General features: G+C 56.8%; 4 protein-coding genes across 4 annotated transcripts; all 4 read right to left on the bottom strand.

Moving 5' to 3' along the window:
• Nucleotides 1-1,153: 1,153 nt before the first annotated feature.
• LDBPK_360940 (hypothetical protein, conserved) lies at nucleotides 1,154-2,053 on the bottom strand (the record flags this gene model as incomplete). The annotated part of the gene is made up of 1 exon (XM_003865163.1): nucleotides 1,154-2,053. One exon carries the CDS (start codon nucleotides 2,051-2,053, stop codon nucleotides 1,154-1,156), a length of 900 nt encoding a protein of 299 aa, XP_003865211.1.
• A 521-nt stretch (nucleotides 2,054-2,574) lies between these two features.
• LDBPK_360930 (DEAH-box RNA helicase, putative) lies at nucleotides 2,575-5,409 on the bottom strand (the record flags this gene model as incomplete). The annotated part of the gene is made up of 1 exon (XM_003865162.1): nucleotides 2,575-5,409. The coding sequence occupies one exon, from the start codon at nucleotides 5,407-5,409 to the stop codon at nucleotides 2,575-2,577; it is 2,835 nt and encodes a 944-aa protein (XP_003865210.1).
• A 3,190-nt stretch (nucleotides 5,410-8,599) lies between these two features.
• LDBPK_360920 (protein kinase, putative) lies at nucleotides 8,600-10,177 on the bottom strand (the record flags this gene model as incomplete). The annotated part of the gene is made up of 1 exon (XM_003865161.1): nucleotides 8,600-10,177. The coding sequence occupies one exon, from the start codon at nucleotides 10,175-10,177 to the stop codon at nucleotides 8,600-8,602; it is 1,578 nt and encodes a 525-aa protein (XP_003865209.1).
• A 2,077-nt stretch (nucleotides 10,178-12,254) lies between these two features.
• Nucleotides 12,255-14,921, bottom strand: LDBPK_360910 (hypothetical protein, conserved; the record flags this gene model as incomplete). The annotated part of the gene is made up of 1 exon (XM_003865160.1): nucleotides 12,255-14,921. One exon carries the CDS (start codon nucleotides 14,919-14,921, stop codon nucleotides 12,255-12,257), a length of 2,667 nt encoding a protein of 888 aa, XP_003865208.1.
• Between the last annotated feature and the right edge of the window lie 4,350 nt (nucleotides 14,922-19,271).

The following is a 19,271-nucleotide window of genomic DNA, read 5'->3' as shown; positions in this document are numbered from 1 at the left end:
ATGTGGATCTTCCTTTAAGTCGACCACGTTGGCTGGAGTAGGTGTGCCGGTGAGGAGTGTGAATGGGGTGGTCACTGGGGAATTGGAGGCGTGATCAGCAGTGTAGGCACGGAGTAACGGAGCCTAGAAGGCACCGAGCGTGATCGGTCGAGAACAGGGACACAAAAACGCCGCCGTAAGCGTAAAAAAGGCCGAGTAGGTGCGAGAGGCCGGAGGAAGCGACGCGCAACAACAACAGCGAAAGGAAAAGGCAAAAAAAAAAGAATTATGTGCGAAGAGAACTGTATGTAAAAGGACGGTGAGCGACACACACACACACACAAAATGAGGGAGATGGCGTTGGCAGCTCGCTAGCTGCTTCTGTTCCTTGCCGTTCTTCTTCGTGTATGGGCAAAGGACTCGAACAGGACATAGAGAGAGAGAAGAAGAATGAGGGGGAGGGCAGATATCACCACATGCGTGGGCGGGGACGTGCCGGCAATACGCCCGAGGAAGATGAAGCTGCTCAAAAGGGGACATCCACCGATTCTACGACCCTGCGCGTACCCATTGTGACAGCCGAATCGCTCAATCCGGAGGGAGGGAATTAGGCGTAGTAATCGGCATCACAAAGGGGCGAAAAGCTACATTCTCGAGCGACAAGGCGCTGCTCGGTCGCTGTCACAACGCCCCATCAGACCTGCGCGTCTATGTGCGTGTGGGCGCTTGTGGTGCGCACCGATATACCTACAAGCATACACGCATGCATGCACCTCTTCGTCGTGGGAGAGCCGATGCAAGGCGCTCTTGATTGTTCGGCGGCTTTTCATTTTTGTGCGCTCTACTTCACCGCCTTGTCGATGGTCGACCAAAAATGCGGAGCGCAAGGGAAAGGGGGCGGTAGGAGACGTTGCCCTCTTCTCCCATTCCCAGCCACGGAAGGGAGGCTGAAAACGCAACAGTGCAGGTCGCTTTCAAGAGGCGCTAACGCGATACAAAAAAAAAGTGCAGAGAACACGCAAAAGGCGAAACAGGCATAAGCATTGTGCGCATCGAGGGTCTGCGCGGTGACGCCCAGTGCAGAGCGGTTCCCTTGAGCCAACAGTTTCGCGTAAGCATGAACGCACACGCACACGCACGCGCGCCCACACCCAAACACATGTCTCTGCAGCACTCAATCGCCATCCGGTTCGTTGAGAGCGTCATAGGAGAGAACCATGGGGGTTAGCTTGTGTCGAAGTTGCGCCTGCCGCTCTCGATCTAGTCGCGCGGCCTCCTTGAAGAGCGCCTTCTCCGAGTCGAAAAGGAGCCCATAGTCCTCGTAGAACTGGTGCTCCTTGTCCTCGATCACCTCTGTCACCTCCGGCAAGAAGTGCTTCATGACGCGTTCGATACCGTCCTTGAGGGTGTTCTGCGATGAGGGGCACGTTTTGCAGGCACCAAGCATCGCTAGGGACACGATCCCCGTTTTCTCGTTGAAGTTCAGCAGTTTCACATCGCCTCCGTCGCGCTGGACCATCGGACGCACCTGTTCTCGCAGCAGCTCCTTGATACACTGTAACACCTCGGAGTCGGTGTCCTTCAGTTCTAGGTCGTCCTCGATGAGGGTGTATTCCTTTGCAGGAGAGATGCACGCATTAGTAAAGATGAGGTAGTGCCCCAGGAAGCTGCTGATGCTCCACTCGATTTTAGACCAATCCACGTTCGTGTACACGGAGATGGACACGTGCCGAGGCGCGATGAAGACGCTCATCAGCTCCTGCGGGTACTGCTCAAAGAGTCCTTGGGAGAGCGGGTGCACCCACGCCAGGCCGCGGTGCGCCACCTCGCACGACTGCCCTTGCGGCACAAAGCTCTCAAAGCTGTCCGCCGGGATGGTGAAGGAGTGGCAGAGCGGGTTCGGGGTGCGCTGCGCATGCAGCTGCATCATGCGACGGCATACCGTACGCCGAAGCATACTGGACACAAAAACGCGTAACCCATGACAGCGCGCAGCCTTGCGAAGACAACGACGAAGTGGCAAACACCAAACGAGAGAGGGAAGGGGGCAAGGAGGAGATGGACAGCGATACATAACGAGTACGTATGTGCACAGTATAGGATAAAAAGTGCTTGGGGGTGGGAAGCGGCAGAGAGGGAGGGCAGGAGCGAATGAGGGGCGGCCGACATCTCGTCAGCGCACTCAGACACACACACACAAGCCACTCCGCAGGCACCCGCCCACCTCCGAGTACAGAAAACCCCCAATACTAAATCGACACGCGGCACGACTCCCTGGGCGTGCGTTGCTGTGAAGGAAAAGCTGTTGAGGCTGTTCGCGTTCCGTCTCTTTATGTTTTTTTTTTCTCCCTCAGTTATAGTGTACAAAGCGATCATGCAAGACCTAGGCAGAGGTGTGTGTGGGGGGGGGGATGCGGCTGTGCATGAGCGTTCGTGCAAGGGTGGCCGTGGCGGTTGTTGCTGCGCCATGCCACGAAAGACCGGCTCCAGAAAGCGCCGCTTCGACATCTCGTACCGTCTCTATACTGCGCGCCGCGCTATACCACATTGCACTCCTTATTTTTTTTTCGGGTAGGTTTTGCATGATGCAGATGATCACGCGCGCTGTCGTTTGCGCAGGCCCGTCTCGAGCTCCTCCGGCCGAAAGTAGTTCACAGGAGCGCTCTGCAGAACCCACTCCGCAGACGCGATGGCGGTGACGTGCGTCATGAAGCGCTTCGTCGACCGCCGCATCTGCAGGAACACGACGAGACCTGGCCTCTCTCGCAGCACCGGGGGAACACCAGCCTCAGCGTCGGTGGTGACTGATGGGGTGCGATGCGCGTTAGACTTGCGTCCGGCTCCAAAGAGAAAGCTGGCAGGGTGAATCTCGGCAACGGAAGCTTCTGCTGTGCCCGCGCTCTCGAGCCGCTTCGCCCCAGTTGGCACGCTGGTGTCCATCGGTCGGACCACCAAGTATGACCACTTGTCCGCCTCCAGCTTCGCCACATTGAAGAAGAACCCAGACAGAAGAGCCCTAGTAACGGCCTCCACGTCGATCTGATTCGCGGCTGCGCTCAGCACCTTCTCGAGCGCATCGTTTTCGTCGTCGAGGTCCTTTCCGTCGCTGTGGCTCTTGGACGGCACACGCTCCACGTCAAGGCCGATGCGGTCGAACGTCTTCAAAATCTGGTCCAGTACATCCCGTGCGCGCAGCATCGAGCGCGCGTTGATGCAGTTGGAGCGGCAAAACTCGCCAGCGCGCGGGCCCGCACGCAGCCACTCCTCCATGAGCCGGATGTAGCCAGTCACGTCGCCGTTACCAAAACCGAAAAGATGTTCCCTGGCGCTCTTGATGTGCTGCCGCTCCTTTGCATCGCGCGTGTTAATGAAGATGGAGTCCAGCGTGATCATGGCGGCTGCCATAGCCATGTGCCGCCCGCAGCCCAGCGTGCACGCCCGAATCAAGCACTTGCTCAGAGACGGCTCCAGCGGGAACTCAGCCATGCGCCGCCCCGTGACAGTCAGCCGGCCATCCGCCTTCATTGCACCGAGCAGAAAAAGGTGGTCTAACGCCCGCTCCAGCGACGCAGTCGACGGCGCATCAAGAAAGTCGAACTGGAGGAGGTTGTGAATGCCGAACGCCTTGAGCTGTAGAACAACTGCACTCATCGAGCACCGCAAAATCTCCGGTATCGTCTCTGGCGGCAGCTCGTTGTGGAAGGTGTAGGCTGTAAAGAGGCGATAGCATTCACCCGGCTGTGTTCGCCCGGCTCGCCCCGCGCGCTGCGTTGCACTTGCCTGCGACGTCGGCACCACCCGCAGCTCCTCCACCATCGCCTGCGGGTTGTAGTAGTCCTGCTTGCACAGTCCACAGTCCACCACGTAGACGACGCCATCAATCGTGATGGACGTTTCGGCAATGTTCGTCGCGATCACCACCTTGCGCGTGCCGGGCAGCGTGCGCTCGTAGATGCGGGCTTGCTCCTTTGGTGGCATCGACGAGTAAATCGGGAGAATAAGAAGCGGCCGCAGCCGGCCCTTCGCCTCATCCATGTACGATTGAAGGGTCTCCGCGCACGTCTCGATCGCGTCTTGGCCCGGCAGGAATACCAAAACGTCGCCAGGCAGAGGTTTGGACAGGTGCAGGCCCAGCACCGTCTGGGCCGACTCCGTCACGTAGTCAGCCACCGGCTCGTCTGAGTAAAAGAGCTCCACTGGGTAGGTCCGTCCGCTCACGGTGAACACTGGCGCCTTATCGAAGAAGTCGCTGAACTTTTCGGCGTTGATGGTGGCACTGGCAACGATGACTTTGAGGTCCGGGTTGCGGCGAATGACGTCGCGCAGGAGGCCGAGCAGGATGTCGGTGCTCAGAGAACGCTCGTGGGCCTCGTCGACCATGATGGCCCCGACCGAGGACAGATCGGGGTCGTTTGTGAACTCCTTCAGCATCATGCCGTCTGTCACGAAGAGGATGCGGGTGAGGGGGCCCGTCTTGTCATCGAAACGCACCTTGTATCCCACAACGCTGCCGCACGGGCACCCAACCTCCTGGGCGACGCGCTCTGCAACGCTAATCGCAGCGATTCGTCGAGGCTGCGTGCAGATCAGTCGTAGTTCTTCCTCCTGCTCCTCGTCCACCATCGCACGATCGCCTTTGCCATCAGCTTCAGCCTTCACCTTCGAGGAAGCCGCAGCCCCTGCAGGGGTGGTGAGAAGCCGCTTTCGCGCCTTCGGGCCCAAGTGGAAGCCCTCCTCATAGAGATACTGAAGCAGCTGCGTCGTCTTGCCCGATCCGGTCTCACCCACAATGATCACCACGCGATTGTCGCGAATGAGCTTCACCAGCTCCTCCCGTGCCTGGTGCATTGGCAGACTTCTGCGCTGCAGCTGGAGTCGCTCCTTCTGGCCTTGCAGTGCAGCCGCACGATCCTCCTGGAGCTCGGCGAAGGTCTTCTCCCGGACATAGGCGTGCCTCGCCACTCGCTCCGCCACCTCTGCCTCACTCATCGCTACATACCCTGCAGAGGAGAGGGGTCGTGATGTCGCGTCCATCGCCACCGCCGAGGCCGGCGCAGACACCACGCCAGCGCCGCTAACATCGCTCGCCTCCTCTGTAACTTTAAATGCGTCGGCGGGGGATGCCGATGAGTGTGGGTGACTCGGCAGCTCTGCTGCCAGCTCGCTCCATCGATCCAAGGCTTCGCCTTCGCCACCGAGAGCCTGGCGCCGGCGCGCGACGTCAAATAGCTCGCTTGCTGTATTCACCTCAGCTGAGCGGTGCAGCAAGAAGTCTGCCTCGGTCACAGATGCCGGGACGACGCCTTGCTCGATGTCCCTCAGCTTCTGCTCGACAACGGTGTTGGCTGCCTTTTGGCGTTGAGACGCTTCCTTTCGTAGGAACGCCGCCCGCGATGCCTGCTGAGCCCTGCGCAAAGCCTTCTTGTCCATGTGTGTCGAGTGATGGGGAGGAGATGAGGCTGCGAGAACCCGGCGTCTATCCTGCGATGGTGCGCTTACCGCGAGCGTGTATGTATGTTTATGTGTGTGTGTGTGTGTGTAGTGGGGGAAGAAGAGAGCAGTTTTACACTACAGAGAAGATTGGGGGAGGGAGGGGGCAACCCTGCAGAATCAAAAGTCGGTGAAGCACACGGCGGAGGGATTGCCATGCGAACTTGAGTGTTTCTCTGCAAATTGCGCGTGTGTGCCAGTATTCCGAGTTCCCGGAATGCTGGGTCTCAATAGAAAAAGAAAACAAATGTGGACAGCACAGAGGACAACAGCGAACCAGAACAAAAACGGAAAAAGAAACGCCGAACCGCCAAACGAGCGCGCACACCTTCTCCTTCGTTGCTGCCTGAAAACCAATGGTATGGGCAACGCGGTGGTCCATCGAGGCTGTCCCCTCCCCCACCTGCGATCAAAACGGTATCTTATAAAAGTGGAGTACAGAGGAAGCAAAGGAGGGAAACGGAGGTCTCCTCTTCTGTGCACCCCGTGAGAAAGAATTGGTGGCATCACCCAATACGAATCTCACTGAGTCGGTAGACACCTCCCCACAACCTCAAGTCTCTTCGGCACAGGGTCGACACAGACCCGTCCGCCAACATCACGAGCCCACAACCGCACCCGAGGGCAAGCTGCAGGTTTTTTTTCTTTGGGATTCCCTCACAGAGTACGCACGCAAATCTGATACTATGGTAGGGTGGCTAACGTCATCACGGGGGTCCAGTGCTTCACTCCATGTGGGACGCAGCCAGGCAGCCCTCCCCCTCCCTGCCAATGCAGAGCCCTTGCAGGTGGTGACCGGCATTACGGGCGAGGCTGTGAGGCGACTTGCGAGACGGTTGCGTGTGGAAGTCGAGGGCAGGGGCTCCGTGCTCTCAGGTGACGGAGTCGGCGCATTGCGCTCTGCCGCGCGTGTCTACGGCCGCTTCGCACCCCGCAATGGGGGCCTGTACCGGACAGGGATGGCGCGTGGCGTTCGGCCAGCGTTTTATGGAACACGAATGGACACGTTGCTGAAAAGAAAATGCGTGTCTGTGTGTAGGGTGCCAGAGAGCGATCCAGTGAACTGCGTTGAGAGGTGCCTCGTTGCAGTCGCAGAAAACACACACACAATAATAATAATAATAATAATACGACTTGATCAGAGGATTCAGAAGGCACGAGACGCGCTGGTGAGCAAGACAGGGGGAATTCAACAAAAGAAGGACTAACGACAGCAAACGCCAACTGAATTACACGCGCACAAGCAGACACGGAAAAGACGGAGTAGGGGAGAGGAAGGAGAGAGCCGCTCATGAAACGCCGCACGTAGGCATTAGATACAACAGCGATGCGCAATAATAGTAGACGATATAACGGTTTGCGATAGGCGCTTCTATCCTTTCTTTTCTTCGAGTGGTGAAGATGTCTGTGGCAACGCTGGTCCGGAGATGAACAACCGCAACACATACACACAGAAGAGAGCCGAGGGAGCATGGCGAAGTGGGCAGGCAGACCAACATGCAGAGCGACCTACAGAAGCTGAGAGAGAGAACGGCAAAGAGAAAAGGGGCGAAAATAAAGGAACAGTGAAGGATAAGAGGCATGCAGAGGGAGGTGCGTCCAAACAACAATAACGTTGACGATCATTTTCTATCATGATGCACACCAACCGCACCACATGACCCCTCGCTAGAAGTGAAGCAAAAAAAAGAAAAAAAAAAGTCGGCCATACGCACTCATACACATGCATAAAGGTGCTGAAAGGCTTCGGGGACAAAAAACAAGAAATACCAAAAACAGAGAGAGAGAGCCATTCCAGCAAAGGAGTCGAGCAACATGAAAGTGAAGCGCGAAAAAGTAGAAGACCGCCATAGACGACGAAGAGAACAAGGGGAAGATAAGGAAAGCACGGAAGTGGTAAGGTCGGCAGATGTTCCTTACGCGCTAAATCCAAAATAGCAACAACAGAAAAAAAAAAAACAGTGCCAGCCAGAGAAAGACGGAGAGGTCCTAACCGCCTGCGCACACACACAAACACACACACGAAAATAATAATAAAACAGTCGAAGCCTGGAAGAAACAGAATGAAAAATGTAAGTCGGAAAGCGAAGAAGACACACACATACACACGAATCCCGGCAAAGCCGCTTTCCGTCACCTTCGTCCCTCTTCCTCTTCGCGTCTGCTATCCAACGAGAAAGGAAAACGAAAAGAGCGAGCACAGCGACGCCCACGCCCGCAAAGAACGAAAACAACGCGGAGAAAAAAAAGGTCGTGGTTGAGCGATGGATTGCGCCTTGCGCGATGGTACTACCCTATTAGGCTTTCGTTCTTTTGCTTTGAATCGAGGGCCACCAATGAGTTGAGCAGCCAGAACAAGACAGAAAGACGGCGAAACAAGAAATGGGCACAGCACGGCTTGTCGAGATCGAAGCGAGCAAACGAAATATAACGAAGAGGTGAAGATCGAGAGAGCGATGGGAAGAGAGTGAGAAAGCTGCAGAAGTGAAAGGGCCGCGGACACAACTCTCCCTCCCCTCCCCTCCCTCTACAGCGAAATACACAAAGAAAAATATAAGAAGCGTGACGCACAACAACGCCACCATTTTTTCTCACAACAAACCCAGAAGAGCATAGCCCCTCACGACATCTTGCGTTTCGTTTTCGGCAACATTGCGCGCTTAAAGTGCATCGACCTCCAAGCGATCATAATAAATTTGGAAAAAAAAAAGACAAACACGAGGAGGATAGCCGGTGACAAGCTCGCCTATCGCACAGTGGAGATGAGTGCGCCAGACAGGGTGTGGATGTGTCGATGCGTGGCCTTCATGATTCCTTTTTTTTTGTTCCAGAGAACATTCTAAGGCAGGATCGAACGCCTTAGACATCGTCTTGTGCCCCTCCTACTGTTATGGCACGCACGTCGTTGTAGCAAGCATGTGCCACGATGAGCAGGCGACGGCGCACACGGTTTGCCTTTGGTGCTCTCTCAACGTCAAGCTACAACCCCCTCCCCTGTACCTATAGATCCTTCGACAGCTCGCTCGGGCTGATTGGGCTGCTCTACTTTTTATTTGCCTTTGACAAGAGAGCACCGAAAAAGAAAAGACGAGGAAGCAAGACTGCGCCAAACCGGCAACAAGGACACATTTCAGAAGAGAAGCCGATTTAGTTCATCATCGAGGTTGACAGACGGTTCCCCTGTGGAGGTCCGCCGCAGGTCGTCACATGTGAGAGAGCGTACGCCAGCTATGCAGTCTTGCTCCACGGGGGCACTGCCGCCATCACCCGAGTGCCGCTCTAGATTCCTCTCGGCGCGGAACTCCCTAAGCTGTGCGACCTGTGGATCCTCTGAGCTAACCGCAGAAACACCCGCCGCCCCGCCTCTCTCGCCCAAGCCTGTGGCTGTGGACGCCGATACGGCAGCAAGTGGCTCCAGGTGCGGGTCCTCGCTGCCGTGCCCTCTCGCTCTGTGCAACACCTTCCGCGCCATCACAGCATGGATCCATCTCGCAACGACGGTGCGGTCTGCGACATCCGCATCCGTTTCGCCGTCGTGCCGCTCAAGGGGAGATGGCAGCGGCAGCGGCGCCGCCGCCGCTCGAGATGGCGAGGTAGCCTTAAGAATGCTCCCCTCGCTTGCAAGGGGCACGGCTGACCCTGCCACAGGCGAGGCGCGATTCAGCGGTGAAAAGAGTCCTCCGGGGGCAGGAGCAGTGGAAGTAGTGGTCGAGAACGGTTGCGCCTCCGCCTCTGGCGCCGCAGCTGTGTGCCTCAAAATGAACGGATGACGTAGCAACTCGGTACACGTGGGCCGTCGTTCAGGAGATTTCACGACACACGCGCTTATGAAGTCGGCCAGGTCGCTATCCATCTCCGGCGGTAGCTCTAGCGCTGCACCGTCACCGTTGAGATGCTGCAACAGTGCCCAGAAGCGCGCCTCGCTGCTGCCACCGCGCAAACCGGCATACGGGCACACGCCCACGGCCAGCTCTGCGACAACGAGCCCCAGAGACCATATATCCGCCCCGTACGAGTAGTACTCGCCTCGCAGCCGCTCAGGACTCATGTACGTAACCGTGCCAACAAAGCTGTGAGCGTCTGCCTTGGTGCACTCCAGATTAGAGCTCACACCAAAGTCGGATATCTTGATGTCGCCGGTGCGGCTGTTGTAGAGGACGTTGCTGGGCTTCAAATCGCGATGAATGAGATGGCGGGTACGATGCAGGTACGTGAGTCCCTTCAGCATCTGTCGTGTGATGGATGCCAAGACAGGTGGTGGGACGGGTTTGTATAGCTCGTGCAGAGAGCCGTCCATCGCTTCCATCGCGATAAAGACGGACCCCTCATGTGCGAACGCACCGTAGAAACTGACGAGGTAGGGCGTTGCAAAGTCGCCAGCGTGCAGCGTCTCCAGCTCGCGTCGAATTTCATTGATGTGCGTCTGCCCTGTCACTTTGATTTCCTTGAGGGCGACCACCTTATTGCTGCCCCGGTGAACCGCACGGCGAACAGAGCCGCTGCTGCCTTTCCCTAAGAAGCCGCCCTCCGTTTCCGGAACCACTTCAAGGTCACTGAGAGACAGCACGCACGAGTTGCCCTGATTATCCCGCACTCCCTCAGACGACACCAGAAGCGAACCGATGCGGACGCCGTCGGCGCAGAAGCCCTCTGTTGCGCTTGCTCCATCGCGCTCGATGGCGTCAAGGTTGATCTTCAGTCGCGACATTATTGATCACACTGGGAAACCGTGAGACTCTGCAAAAAAAAAAAAAACAACAGTGCAAAAAAAGCGCACGCGCAGGGCGTCCCCACGTCGCCTCCCCCCGCCACCCCTGGTGGTATCGCTCTACGCTCGTTGTAGCGGTGCGACCCGCGCGACTCCTTGGCGTCTGCTGATGCCGAACCAACGTAAGACCACACGATGAGAAGAGCCGCAGAAGCGCTGAGTAAAAAAAAAGCGGCAGAGCACAAGCGACGCATATACAAAAGATAGAGAGGAAACACCGGAAAACACGGGAAGCCAACTGAGCAAGCGGCACAGCGATTTTCTGTGTCTTCCGGTTGCTGAAAGGTGTGGCGGCCTCCTTCGCTGTGGCTTTGTCGGTACTTGTGCTTCTGTGTGTCTGTGTGTGTGTGTGTGTGTGCAGTGTAGCGGCTGTGGGCAGGGGAAACCCGACCTTTAGGGCAGACAAATAATCGTACAATGAGACCAACAGGCGGTGAGCTGAATCGGGGAGGGTGGAGATCGAGACCCCCGCAACAACAACAACAACAAAGAACACAGCGAAGCGGAAGATGGAAGAGGCAAAACGTGTCTGTACAAGGAAGACGTATTAAAACGAATGCAGTCGACAAACAAACCAACAACAAAAAAATTGCACGTGCTCACCCACGAAGGGAGGGCGAGACTTGACTTGAAAGGTCGCGGCTGAGGCGATGACGTTGGTGTGGCAGCGAAAAGGATGGCTGGTAGGTCGAGCTGTCGCCACCGGAGGAAGCAGAGCACAGCAAAGAAGTGATTAAGACTGCGTGGCCGCACTCTCCCCTCCTCGCCGATGCCCCCCGCACACACGCGCGCACGAATGCACAGAGAAAGGAAGAAGATAGAGAGAAGCAGAAGAGCGGGCCAGCGAGAGAGACTGCCGGCAAGTGCGTCACGGACACGCACTTCTTTCCACAAACGACGACGGCTTTTAGTTTCCTCTTGGCTTGGCCAACAACGATGGCACCTTCTTCGGCTTCTCCACAAGGACGGTCGGAGGCTCGTGTCGAGCCCTCGAGCTCTCCCTGTGACGGTCGTTTGTTCGGGCCCCCAACGACTGCACACGCACACACACCGCCACTCGCCAGGTGTGCACAGGCAGCGGATCTGTGAAGTGGGCGATAGGAGAAACAGAGCGCAAGACGGAGCGAGGGGATCGAAGAGAGGTGAAGAAGGCGCTGGCGGGGCTCCCGCTCTCCCCGCTTCGCAGAAACGGAGCCGAACGAGCTGCTCCTTAGCGAGTGAAGGAAGGCGGCCGGAACCGCGGGATTCGGGTGCTACCGTGCGAGCTCCCCACTTCCTTTCAAATTGTCACGGAGAGAGACACACATCGCATGGCAAGTGCCAAGCACGACGAAAAACAGAGAAGAGGAGAAGTGTGGGCGGAGATGTTGTAATTGATGCAGGCAGCCATCAAACGGGCGGCGTGATGCCGCAAGGGGAAGCTGTGTGCTTCTGTATCTCAACGTCGCCTTCTCCCACATTGCAGCTACAGCGTGGAAGCATTTGGCTGGTGAAGGCGAAAAGAGCTTGATAGCGTATCGCCGTGCATGAAAGCGCACACACACACACATGCAGCTTGTCGTGAGGTGGGGAGTTGCGCTAATATATGTCGATCATGTGTGTCGGTATTTGCCTTGTCGGCTTCTCGCTATCCCTATCGTGATAACGTTCTGGTCTCATTCTAGGCTCTGATGCTGCCACGAAAAGCAGTACTATGGCATCCCTGGCCTATGAAATCTATGGCACGCCCCTCGTCCATCTCTGCAGTTCCTCTAGGCACGCCCGCGTCCATGTACTGCGAGGTATGGAGCGAGGAACGCCGGCAATGCAACTTTACACGGATCGTGTAAGAGGGGAGAGGAACATGCACAGCAGGGAAGCACGAAGAGCAGTAAAAAAAAAATGCATCCAGCAGCGCTACCACCCCGCTCAACGCACGCAGATCTCCCTCTTCCTCGGGGTCGCGAGTGCAATCTATGAACCCGAAGGGTACCATGTGTACGTATAAGTGGTCTTATGCACATGCCACATGAGGTGCCTACACAGATCCTTCAAAAACCATTGTCAGCAGTCCACAAGGACTACCGCCGCTGACGGACAACAAGGTCAACTCTTTCTCGCCACTGGCATTCAGGATCTCTGAAGCAGGCAACACTGCTTGGCTTCGCGCCTTGTCGCCGTGAAGGACCTCGAAGCGCACCTCCTGCCCAGTCGTGAGCGTGCGCGTGAAACTGCCTTCCTCGGCACCCCACACCGCATGCGACGAATTCCGTCGCGTTGGTGCGGTGAAAACGGGTTCGCCATCTACGCGGACGACCACCTGCAGAGAGCATTGCTCCAGCATGTCCTCCACCAAGTCGTCCTCACAGCCCTCGTGAAGAAAGTGCACCTCTTTAATGCGCATCCGCATCGCATAGGCAGCGTCAGCAGGGGGCGTCGAGGTCGGTGTCGACGACAGCGGTGGAGCGGGCACTACGGCCACAGGCGGTGGCGGTGGCCAAGAAAGGTTGGGCGCACTGGGAGTGGGGCGGACACCTACCGTTGAGGAAGGGTCAGACGACGCGGCGAGGCGTGGTGGCATGGGGGCTGGTGTGCCATACACGGGCAGCAGTGTCGTAGTCCTCGCCGCTGCTAACGCCGAATCATCCGTGATCTGTGACTCGCTAGTTCCGTCGAACGTTATGGGGGTCTTAGACCCGCTGCAGAAGACAGCTGCCGCTGCACGAGTCACCGCCTTCTTGGAGTCCTCCGAGGGAGTCAGGAGTGCTGGCAGTGGCTTCGTTTGCGGCTCCACCTGCTCGAGTATGCCTTTCGCTTTCTCTGCGGAGCCGCGTGAGTCGGCATCGTCGGTGGGGGCGGGTGGAGCAGTTGAGCATGAGAACGACGAGTGCGTGAAGAGGCGCTGTCCTTTCATAGGCGTGGCATCGTCGTTTCGGGAGGGGGAGAGCATAGGCCCAAGACGCTGCCCGCGTTGCAAGTTTTTGGTGACGCTCTCACCTTCCGCTGAGCCAGCATCAGCACTGCTGAGTGGCGTCGCGCTTCTCTCGCGGATTCTAACGCCACCGGGCTCAAGTGTTCGAGGTGACTGGAACGGTGACGCACATCGACGGCCATCGACATCGCTGTCGATGCAGCTGATCCCTCTGTACCCGCTGTAACGCCGGTGCTGCACTTCCGTGACTCGAACCCAGAATGTGACGGTGTCACGCAATCCGCCCTTGTCATCGACAAGATGGACCGTGTGTACGCTGTAGGCAGCATGCCTCGTCTCTAGCTCGTTGCCACTGGCGAGGGCTGTGGCGATCAAGGTGTGCACGGCAACGGTTGCTGTGGCAGTTGGCGCCGGTGACTCAGTGCTACAAGGCTCACCTGTTTCGACCTCAGTATTGGCCACCCCTTTGTACAGGCAGATCCTCACAGCACTGCACGTATCCCGCATAGCGTACAACACGCACCTCCCGGGGCTTTGCAGAGGCACCCCCTCAAGCCCGCGAGAGCGCCGCATCAGTGAACCCGCATTCTCTGTCACTAGTTGAACGCGCAGAAGGACGTCGCGCATACTGTATGGGCCGCAGATGCATACGACAGAGTTTACCTTTCCTGGTGCACGCGCATCGTCATCGGGGTCGCGCTGTGTGCGAGCAGGGGACAGTCGTGTAACGCGACTCAGCTCCAACTCGTAAATAGGTTCGGAGAACGCGCCGATGCGCGCAAGAGGCGAAGCGCCGGCCTGGAGTATGGCACCGAGGGCCTGCACCAACCTCTGCAACTCCACGCGCGCAGATAAAACCGACCCGTCAGCCCCGCTCCCCTCCCCCACCAAATCATCGTCCTTGTCGATAACCTCGATCGCCGGCGTGCTCTGCCGCTTTCCACCGTGGCGAGACGAAAGGTGGCTCACCTGCTGCTGCAATTCTGCTTTCTCCTTCGTGAGCTGCTCCAGCTGATGCTCGAGTTGCGCGAGTCGCTGCTGGTGGCTTAACGAGGATTGCGAAGATAAGGTGCCCGGCGAGGCATTTGCAGTCGCCACCGCCGACGCCGCCGCTTGGCTGCGGTGCTTCTCTTTGATCAAGTGATACACATCTCGGCGCTCCATTTCCGCCGCCAGCGACTTCATGGTGGCTGTCTGCCGCAGCACCGTCTGCCGCATTTCGGTGAGCTCTGAGGAGAGACGATCGATCAAGCACTGCATTTGGGCGGCCTCCTGTTGCTGCGTCACCATCGCTCGTTTCAGCTCATCGTTTTCGGCCTGCTGCAGGCGTAGCGCACGCTCCGCCGCGGCGGTGCGCAAGACAGAGCGCGTGGCCGGATCATCCGCCGAGAGCCGGTCGAGTGGGAGACCAAAGGAGGCAGCGGATGGTGTACATGTCACAGAAAGCGAGGCTTGAGCTAAGGTAGCCGTGGGCAGTGTTGAGGGGAAGGCAGACGATGCGTGCACTGCCGGCGCCGCTGCTGCTGAGAAACCGTCGGTGTTTGGCAGATGGCGGCCACTGAGCTCCCGTCGGAGGTCTCGAAGTTGATGAAAGCGGCTCCGCGCGTCAGAGAGGGCCTTCGCGACGTCTTTTGGTGGCATCGCCGCCGTTGAAGCGCAATCTGGGCCAGCATCAATATTTGCCAGTGGGGCCGAATACGCGGCGCGATAGACCCCGGGGGAGAGACGCACGTGTACCTCTCTGCCGCCCACGTCCACTCCTGTACTCCACATGGCTCCTTCAAAGCAGTAGGGCAGCAACACGAGGATAAAGGAGGAGACAGGAAAACAAGGGTGTAGGGGGAGGGGCGGGAAATCGAGAAATGGCAGCAGTCGTGGCACTGTCGTTCGCGGCTCAACGAACAGCGACGCACAGTCACACCCTCGGCACCTTCGGCTTCACGCACTCTCTGAAAAGCAACCATGAAAGGGTTGTCTGTGGGCGAGGTAGTGCGAGGGGTAGGAGGAAAAATTGAAGCGTGAGATGGAGGGTGCTAAGTTGCTGGAGAGTCAGCTGCGTGGTGAGGTGGGGGGTTGGGGGTGTAGAAGGCTACGCGTGAGAGCAAGAGCGAAGTGAAGGGAAAATACACCAGCAAGCACGGAGTAGCTGACCCGAAAAGCGGTAGTCCTACCACGCACCCACAACCTCTGCCCCCGCGCTGCTTTTATGCAGGCAGTTCACGCGACGCTCTCGCCCAGCAGCTATGAAGGCAGCGACCCGCGGAGCGTTTAAGGGAGAATAACGTGTTCTTTGGCACACGTTACCCCCTCGTCTCTTCAGTACACTTGCTCTTCTTCTTCGCAGTTTAGGAAGGAGAAGACGGGTACATGGCTCTAGGCGCATGCACTCGTTCGTGCCGCCTGAGCTGTGCTTACATGTAAAACGCTTTCGACTACTTCCTCGAAAAACATCGAGAGGGACAAGCACACACACACACACACACGCACACACACAAAAGGTAGAAAAAAGAAAAACGCAGCCCACTCCAAGCCAGGAGGGGAACCGGCGACAAGCACCAACCCGTCTTCCCAGCATCCCGGTTCATTCGCAAACGAACAAACGAATAAGGTAATCACTCACCACCGCTGCGGGAGACAACACAAAAACTACATATTGCAACAGAGTGCATCAAACACGGCGCAAGCGCCGACACGCGCTGGCGGCCGCAGAGAAACCACACTGTCCCGGCAGGGGGTTCATTATGCCATACAGCACGAGCCACGCGCCATCCCTGTCCGGTACAGGCCCCCATTGCGGGGTGCGAAGCGGCCGTAGACACGCGCGGCAGAGCGCAATGCGCCGACTCCGTCACCTGAGAGCACGGAGCCCCTGCCCTCGACTTCCACACGCAACCGTCTCGCAAGTCGCCTCACAGCCTCGCCCGTAATGCCGGTCACCACCTGCAAGGGCTCTGCATTGGCAGGGAGGGGGAGGGCTGCCTGGCTGCGTCCCACATGGAGTGAAGCACTGGGCCCCGTGATACCACGCACGGGCATGCTCCCTCGTCATCAGGGGGCAAGAGACGAACAACGAGAGCAAACGGGGGCAAGAGTGAAACTGAGGCACTGGGGCAGCCATACACACGCAGACACGCACACAATAAAAAAAAAAGAAAGGAAGGAAAAAGACGCCAACGGTCACATACAAAAAGGGTGGAGATGCACCAACAAGCACACGCGCCAACGCATGAAAAAAAAGGAGGGAAACGGAAAAAAAAAGAGGTAATGGGACACATACTAAACGAAAAGACGCGCATGGCATACTTACATATAAAGAATAAAGAAACATGCTTTGATGATGACGTGAAGCGCAAGGCCAAGTAAACGAAAAGGAAAGAAGAGCACACCTGTGTGGTAGCACCGAGATACATGCACATGTAAGCTTGGCAAAAAGATAACAGCAAGGCAGAAAAAAACGGATCGAAGATAAGATGGCAGCGTGAGAAGGAAAACCAAAAATCCCCACACGCACACACACACATCATTTCGCCATCACCGAAGACCTTTGAGTCACATACACATGCAAGCGCAAACACCAACATCATCGACACCACGCTAGCGCACACACGCACACGCACATGTATACATGTCTTTCGCTGAGACGAAAAAAAAAACAAGAAGTGTACAACGTTCATAAATAGGGATAGGAAAGCTACGAGGAAAGTAGAAAGGGATGAAGAAGAGGTGAAGTACAGCCAAACATACACGAACGCGCGCATAAAGAAGGACTACACGAGCTAAGAATAGAACCCATCTGCTAGGGAGGTGAAGGTGCGCATGTGTGCAGTGATGGTGGTAGTGGTGCTGGGGGAGGAACGAGGAGGCGTAGGAGGGGCGAGGTAGAAAGCCGACAGAGGGGAGCCTTCCCCCAAAGCGGCACAGCCTTACGCAGACACGCACACACTCATGCGCACGTGCTCATTATCGCATTGCAAACAGCTAAGCTTGCAAGTAAAGAAAACAGAACGTAAAAGGGAGTGACATGATTCCTTTTGAGCTACACGGGCACCGTCACCCCCGCATCACTAACATTCGCATCCCCCTTTTCCCTTTTTGTGTGTGTTTCTGTGTGGATCCTGTATCTGTGTGTCACCACCACAGGTTTCCCGCCTCCCTCCATGAAACGCTCGTCACAGTCGCACAAGACTCGCAGGCCCAGCATAGACAGCGTGAAAGACACCCAGACACATGTCAGCAAGAAGGCGAGACGCAACCATACGATTGTGCCGGCACACACACACACGCACACGAAGAGGGAGAAAAAACAGAGGTGCAAGCGCGCCAATGGTTTTTGCTTTGCGTTTTCCTTCTCCACTCTTGATGGACTCTCACTTGCGGGTTATCCTTTACGTAATAACAACGAAAAGAAAAGCAGGTCACTCGCCGGGTACAAACAAAGAATAAAAAGCTGAGGAGGAGAAAGCAAGACCAAACGAAAAAAAAAAAAGGCCTCCCGCTTCTCCTTGCTGCTGGCATGGTGTATCGCTTCTCTTCTCCCGTTTCGTTGTCGCCATACATTCCAGCTCTGTCTGCCGGTCTGCTTGTGTATGTGTGTATACACAAAAAGGAAATATGAAGAGCAGCTGCACTTTCTTCGAGCCGGTGCAGGAAGGGCTCCGCACATCTGCAGATGCACACTTGCGAACCTGAAGAGAAACAGATCGCGAGTGGGATGGGGTGGAGTCGCGGGGGAGGGGGGGGGGGCAAAAAAAAAGCGAGATAGCACGTTAATAAGAGAAGCTCAAGTAGAGGACGAAGAGGGGAGGATCAGCATGACACACACACAGACACGCAGACGCATACACCGCTCCACGTGCACAGCAGCCGAAGGCGACAGGCAGAGACTCAGAGACACGGGCCCAAAGCGCCGACGAGGAAGAAGTGAACAACGCCGAAAACGAGACGCTGATGCTCACTCTCGCGATCCGTATGAGCACGCCTCAGATTCCCCACTGAGCTCCACACCTCAGCAGGCGCAAGCGCCGGATCGTTGTTCGGCGCTGATGCGATCTCTTTTCTGCCGATGACCGCAAGTCATGAACAGTTCCTCTGCCGTGGTCCTCCTTGGTTCTGTCTCGCGTCGGCCTTGGTACGCCACTAGCATCTTGCGCTTGCTACACTCCTCGGAAGCACAAGCACGGTCTGTCGTCCAGAAAATCCATCAAGGTTGTGATATGTACACGCTTCTCACCGCAAGAAAGGTGTGGGAAACGACGGTTAAGTACGCTACGATACACAAAGTGTAGCAAACAACAAAAAAAACCGTTCAAGATTTTCACCGTCACCTTCACCAACGAATAGCCGTCAAAAGTCGTGTGACCATGACAAGCATCAGCAACACAGAAAAGAAAAAGCGTTCTTGAGATCCTCTATCCCCTCATAGCAACGGGCTGCGAGCGAACGAAAAAAAAAAATTCACGAACAGCAGGGAAAGGCCGACGTGGTGAAACCGAGACACGGACGGGATTTGGCGCAAGAACCACAAAAAAAGGGCGCGGTGAGAAGGAAGCAGCGAGCCGAACACCAAAGAAGAAATTAGAGAACGAAGACGACGACTAGCGAAAAAGACACACAGCATTCTCCTTTTATTTTCCCCTTCATGAACTGCTAGAGAGAGAAATAGAGATGTCTGTAAAGCCAGCAAGAAATAGAGCGGAAATAAATACACGAAACACTTAGTTCTCGTTCCAACGCCTTGCTCTACCAGGAACACGTCAGTCAAGGTATGCGCTTCCAACCGCAGCGCACCCACCTCCTGTGGCGCCGCGACTACATCCGGGTCCTCGAGGGCGCAGCGTCCAGCCGCCGGATCGGGGCCACGCGTCTAAGCAGGCTCCTCCTGTCCTTCCTCGTCCCTTCCTTCGCACACGTGCTGCGCCCTCTCAGTCGCTTCCAGCCGCGGCATCCCACAAGGTGGTGTGGGCACCCTTCACACCGCAGTCGGGAGGGCTCGACGGCGCCATTCGCGGCGCTCTCGTCGTGCCTCATCGCACCCGCCCGGCCGCATGGGGGAGAGGCCGCACACTTCGCACGCATCCACTGTGTGCATTGGGAGGGGGGGAGGGGGGGAAGGGGGGTGGCTCG

Source organism: Leishmania donovani, chromosome 36 (assembly GCF_000227135.1).
Source record: "Leishmania donovani BPK282A1 complete genome, chromosome 36".
Taxonomy (NCBI): domain Eukaryota; phylum Euglenozoa; class Kinetoplastea; order Trypanosomatida; family Trypanosomatidae; genus Leishmania; species Leishmania donovani.
Note: the sequence above shows the minus strand (reverse complement) of the source record. Positions and strands in the feature narration are given on the sequence as shown.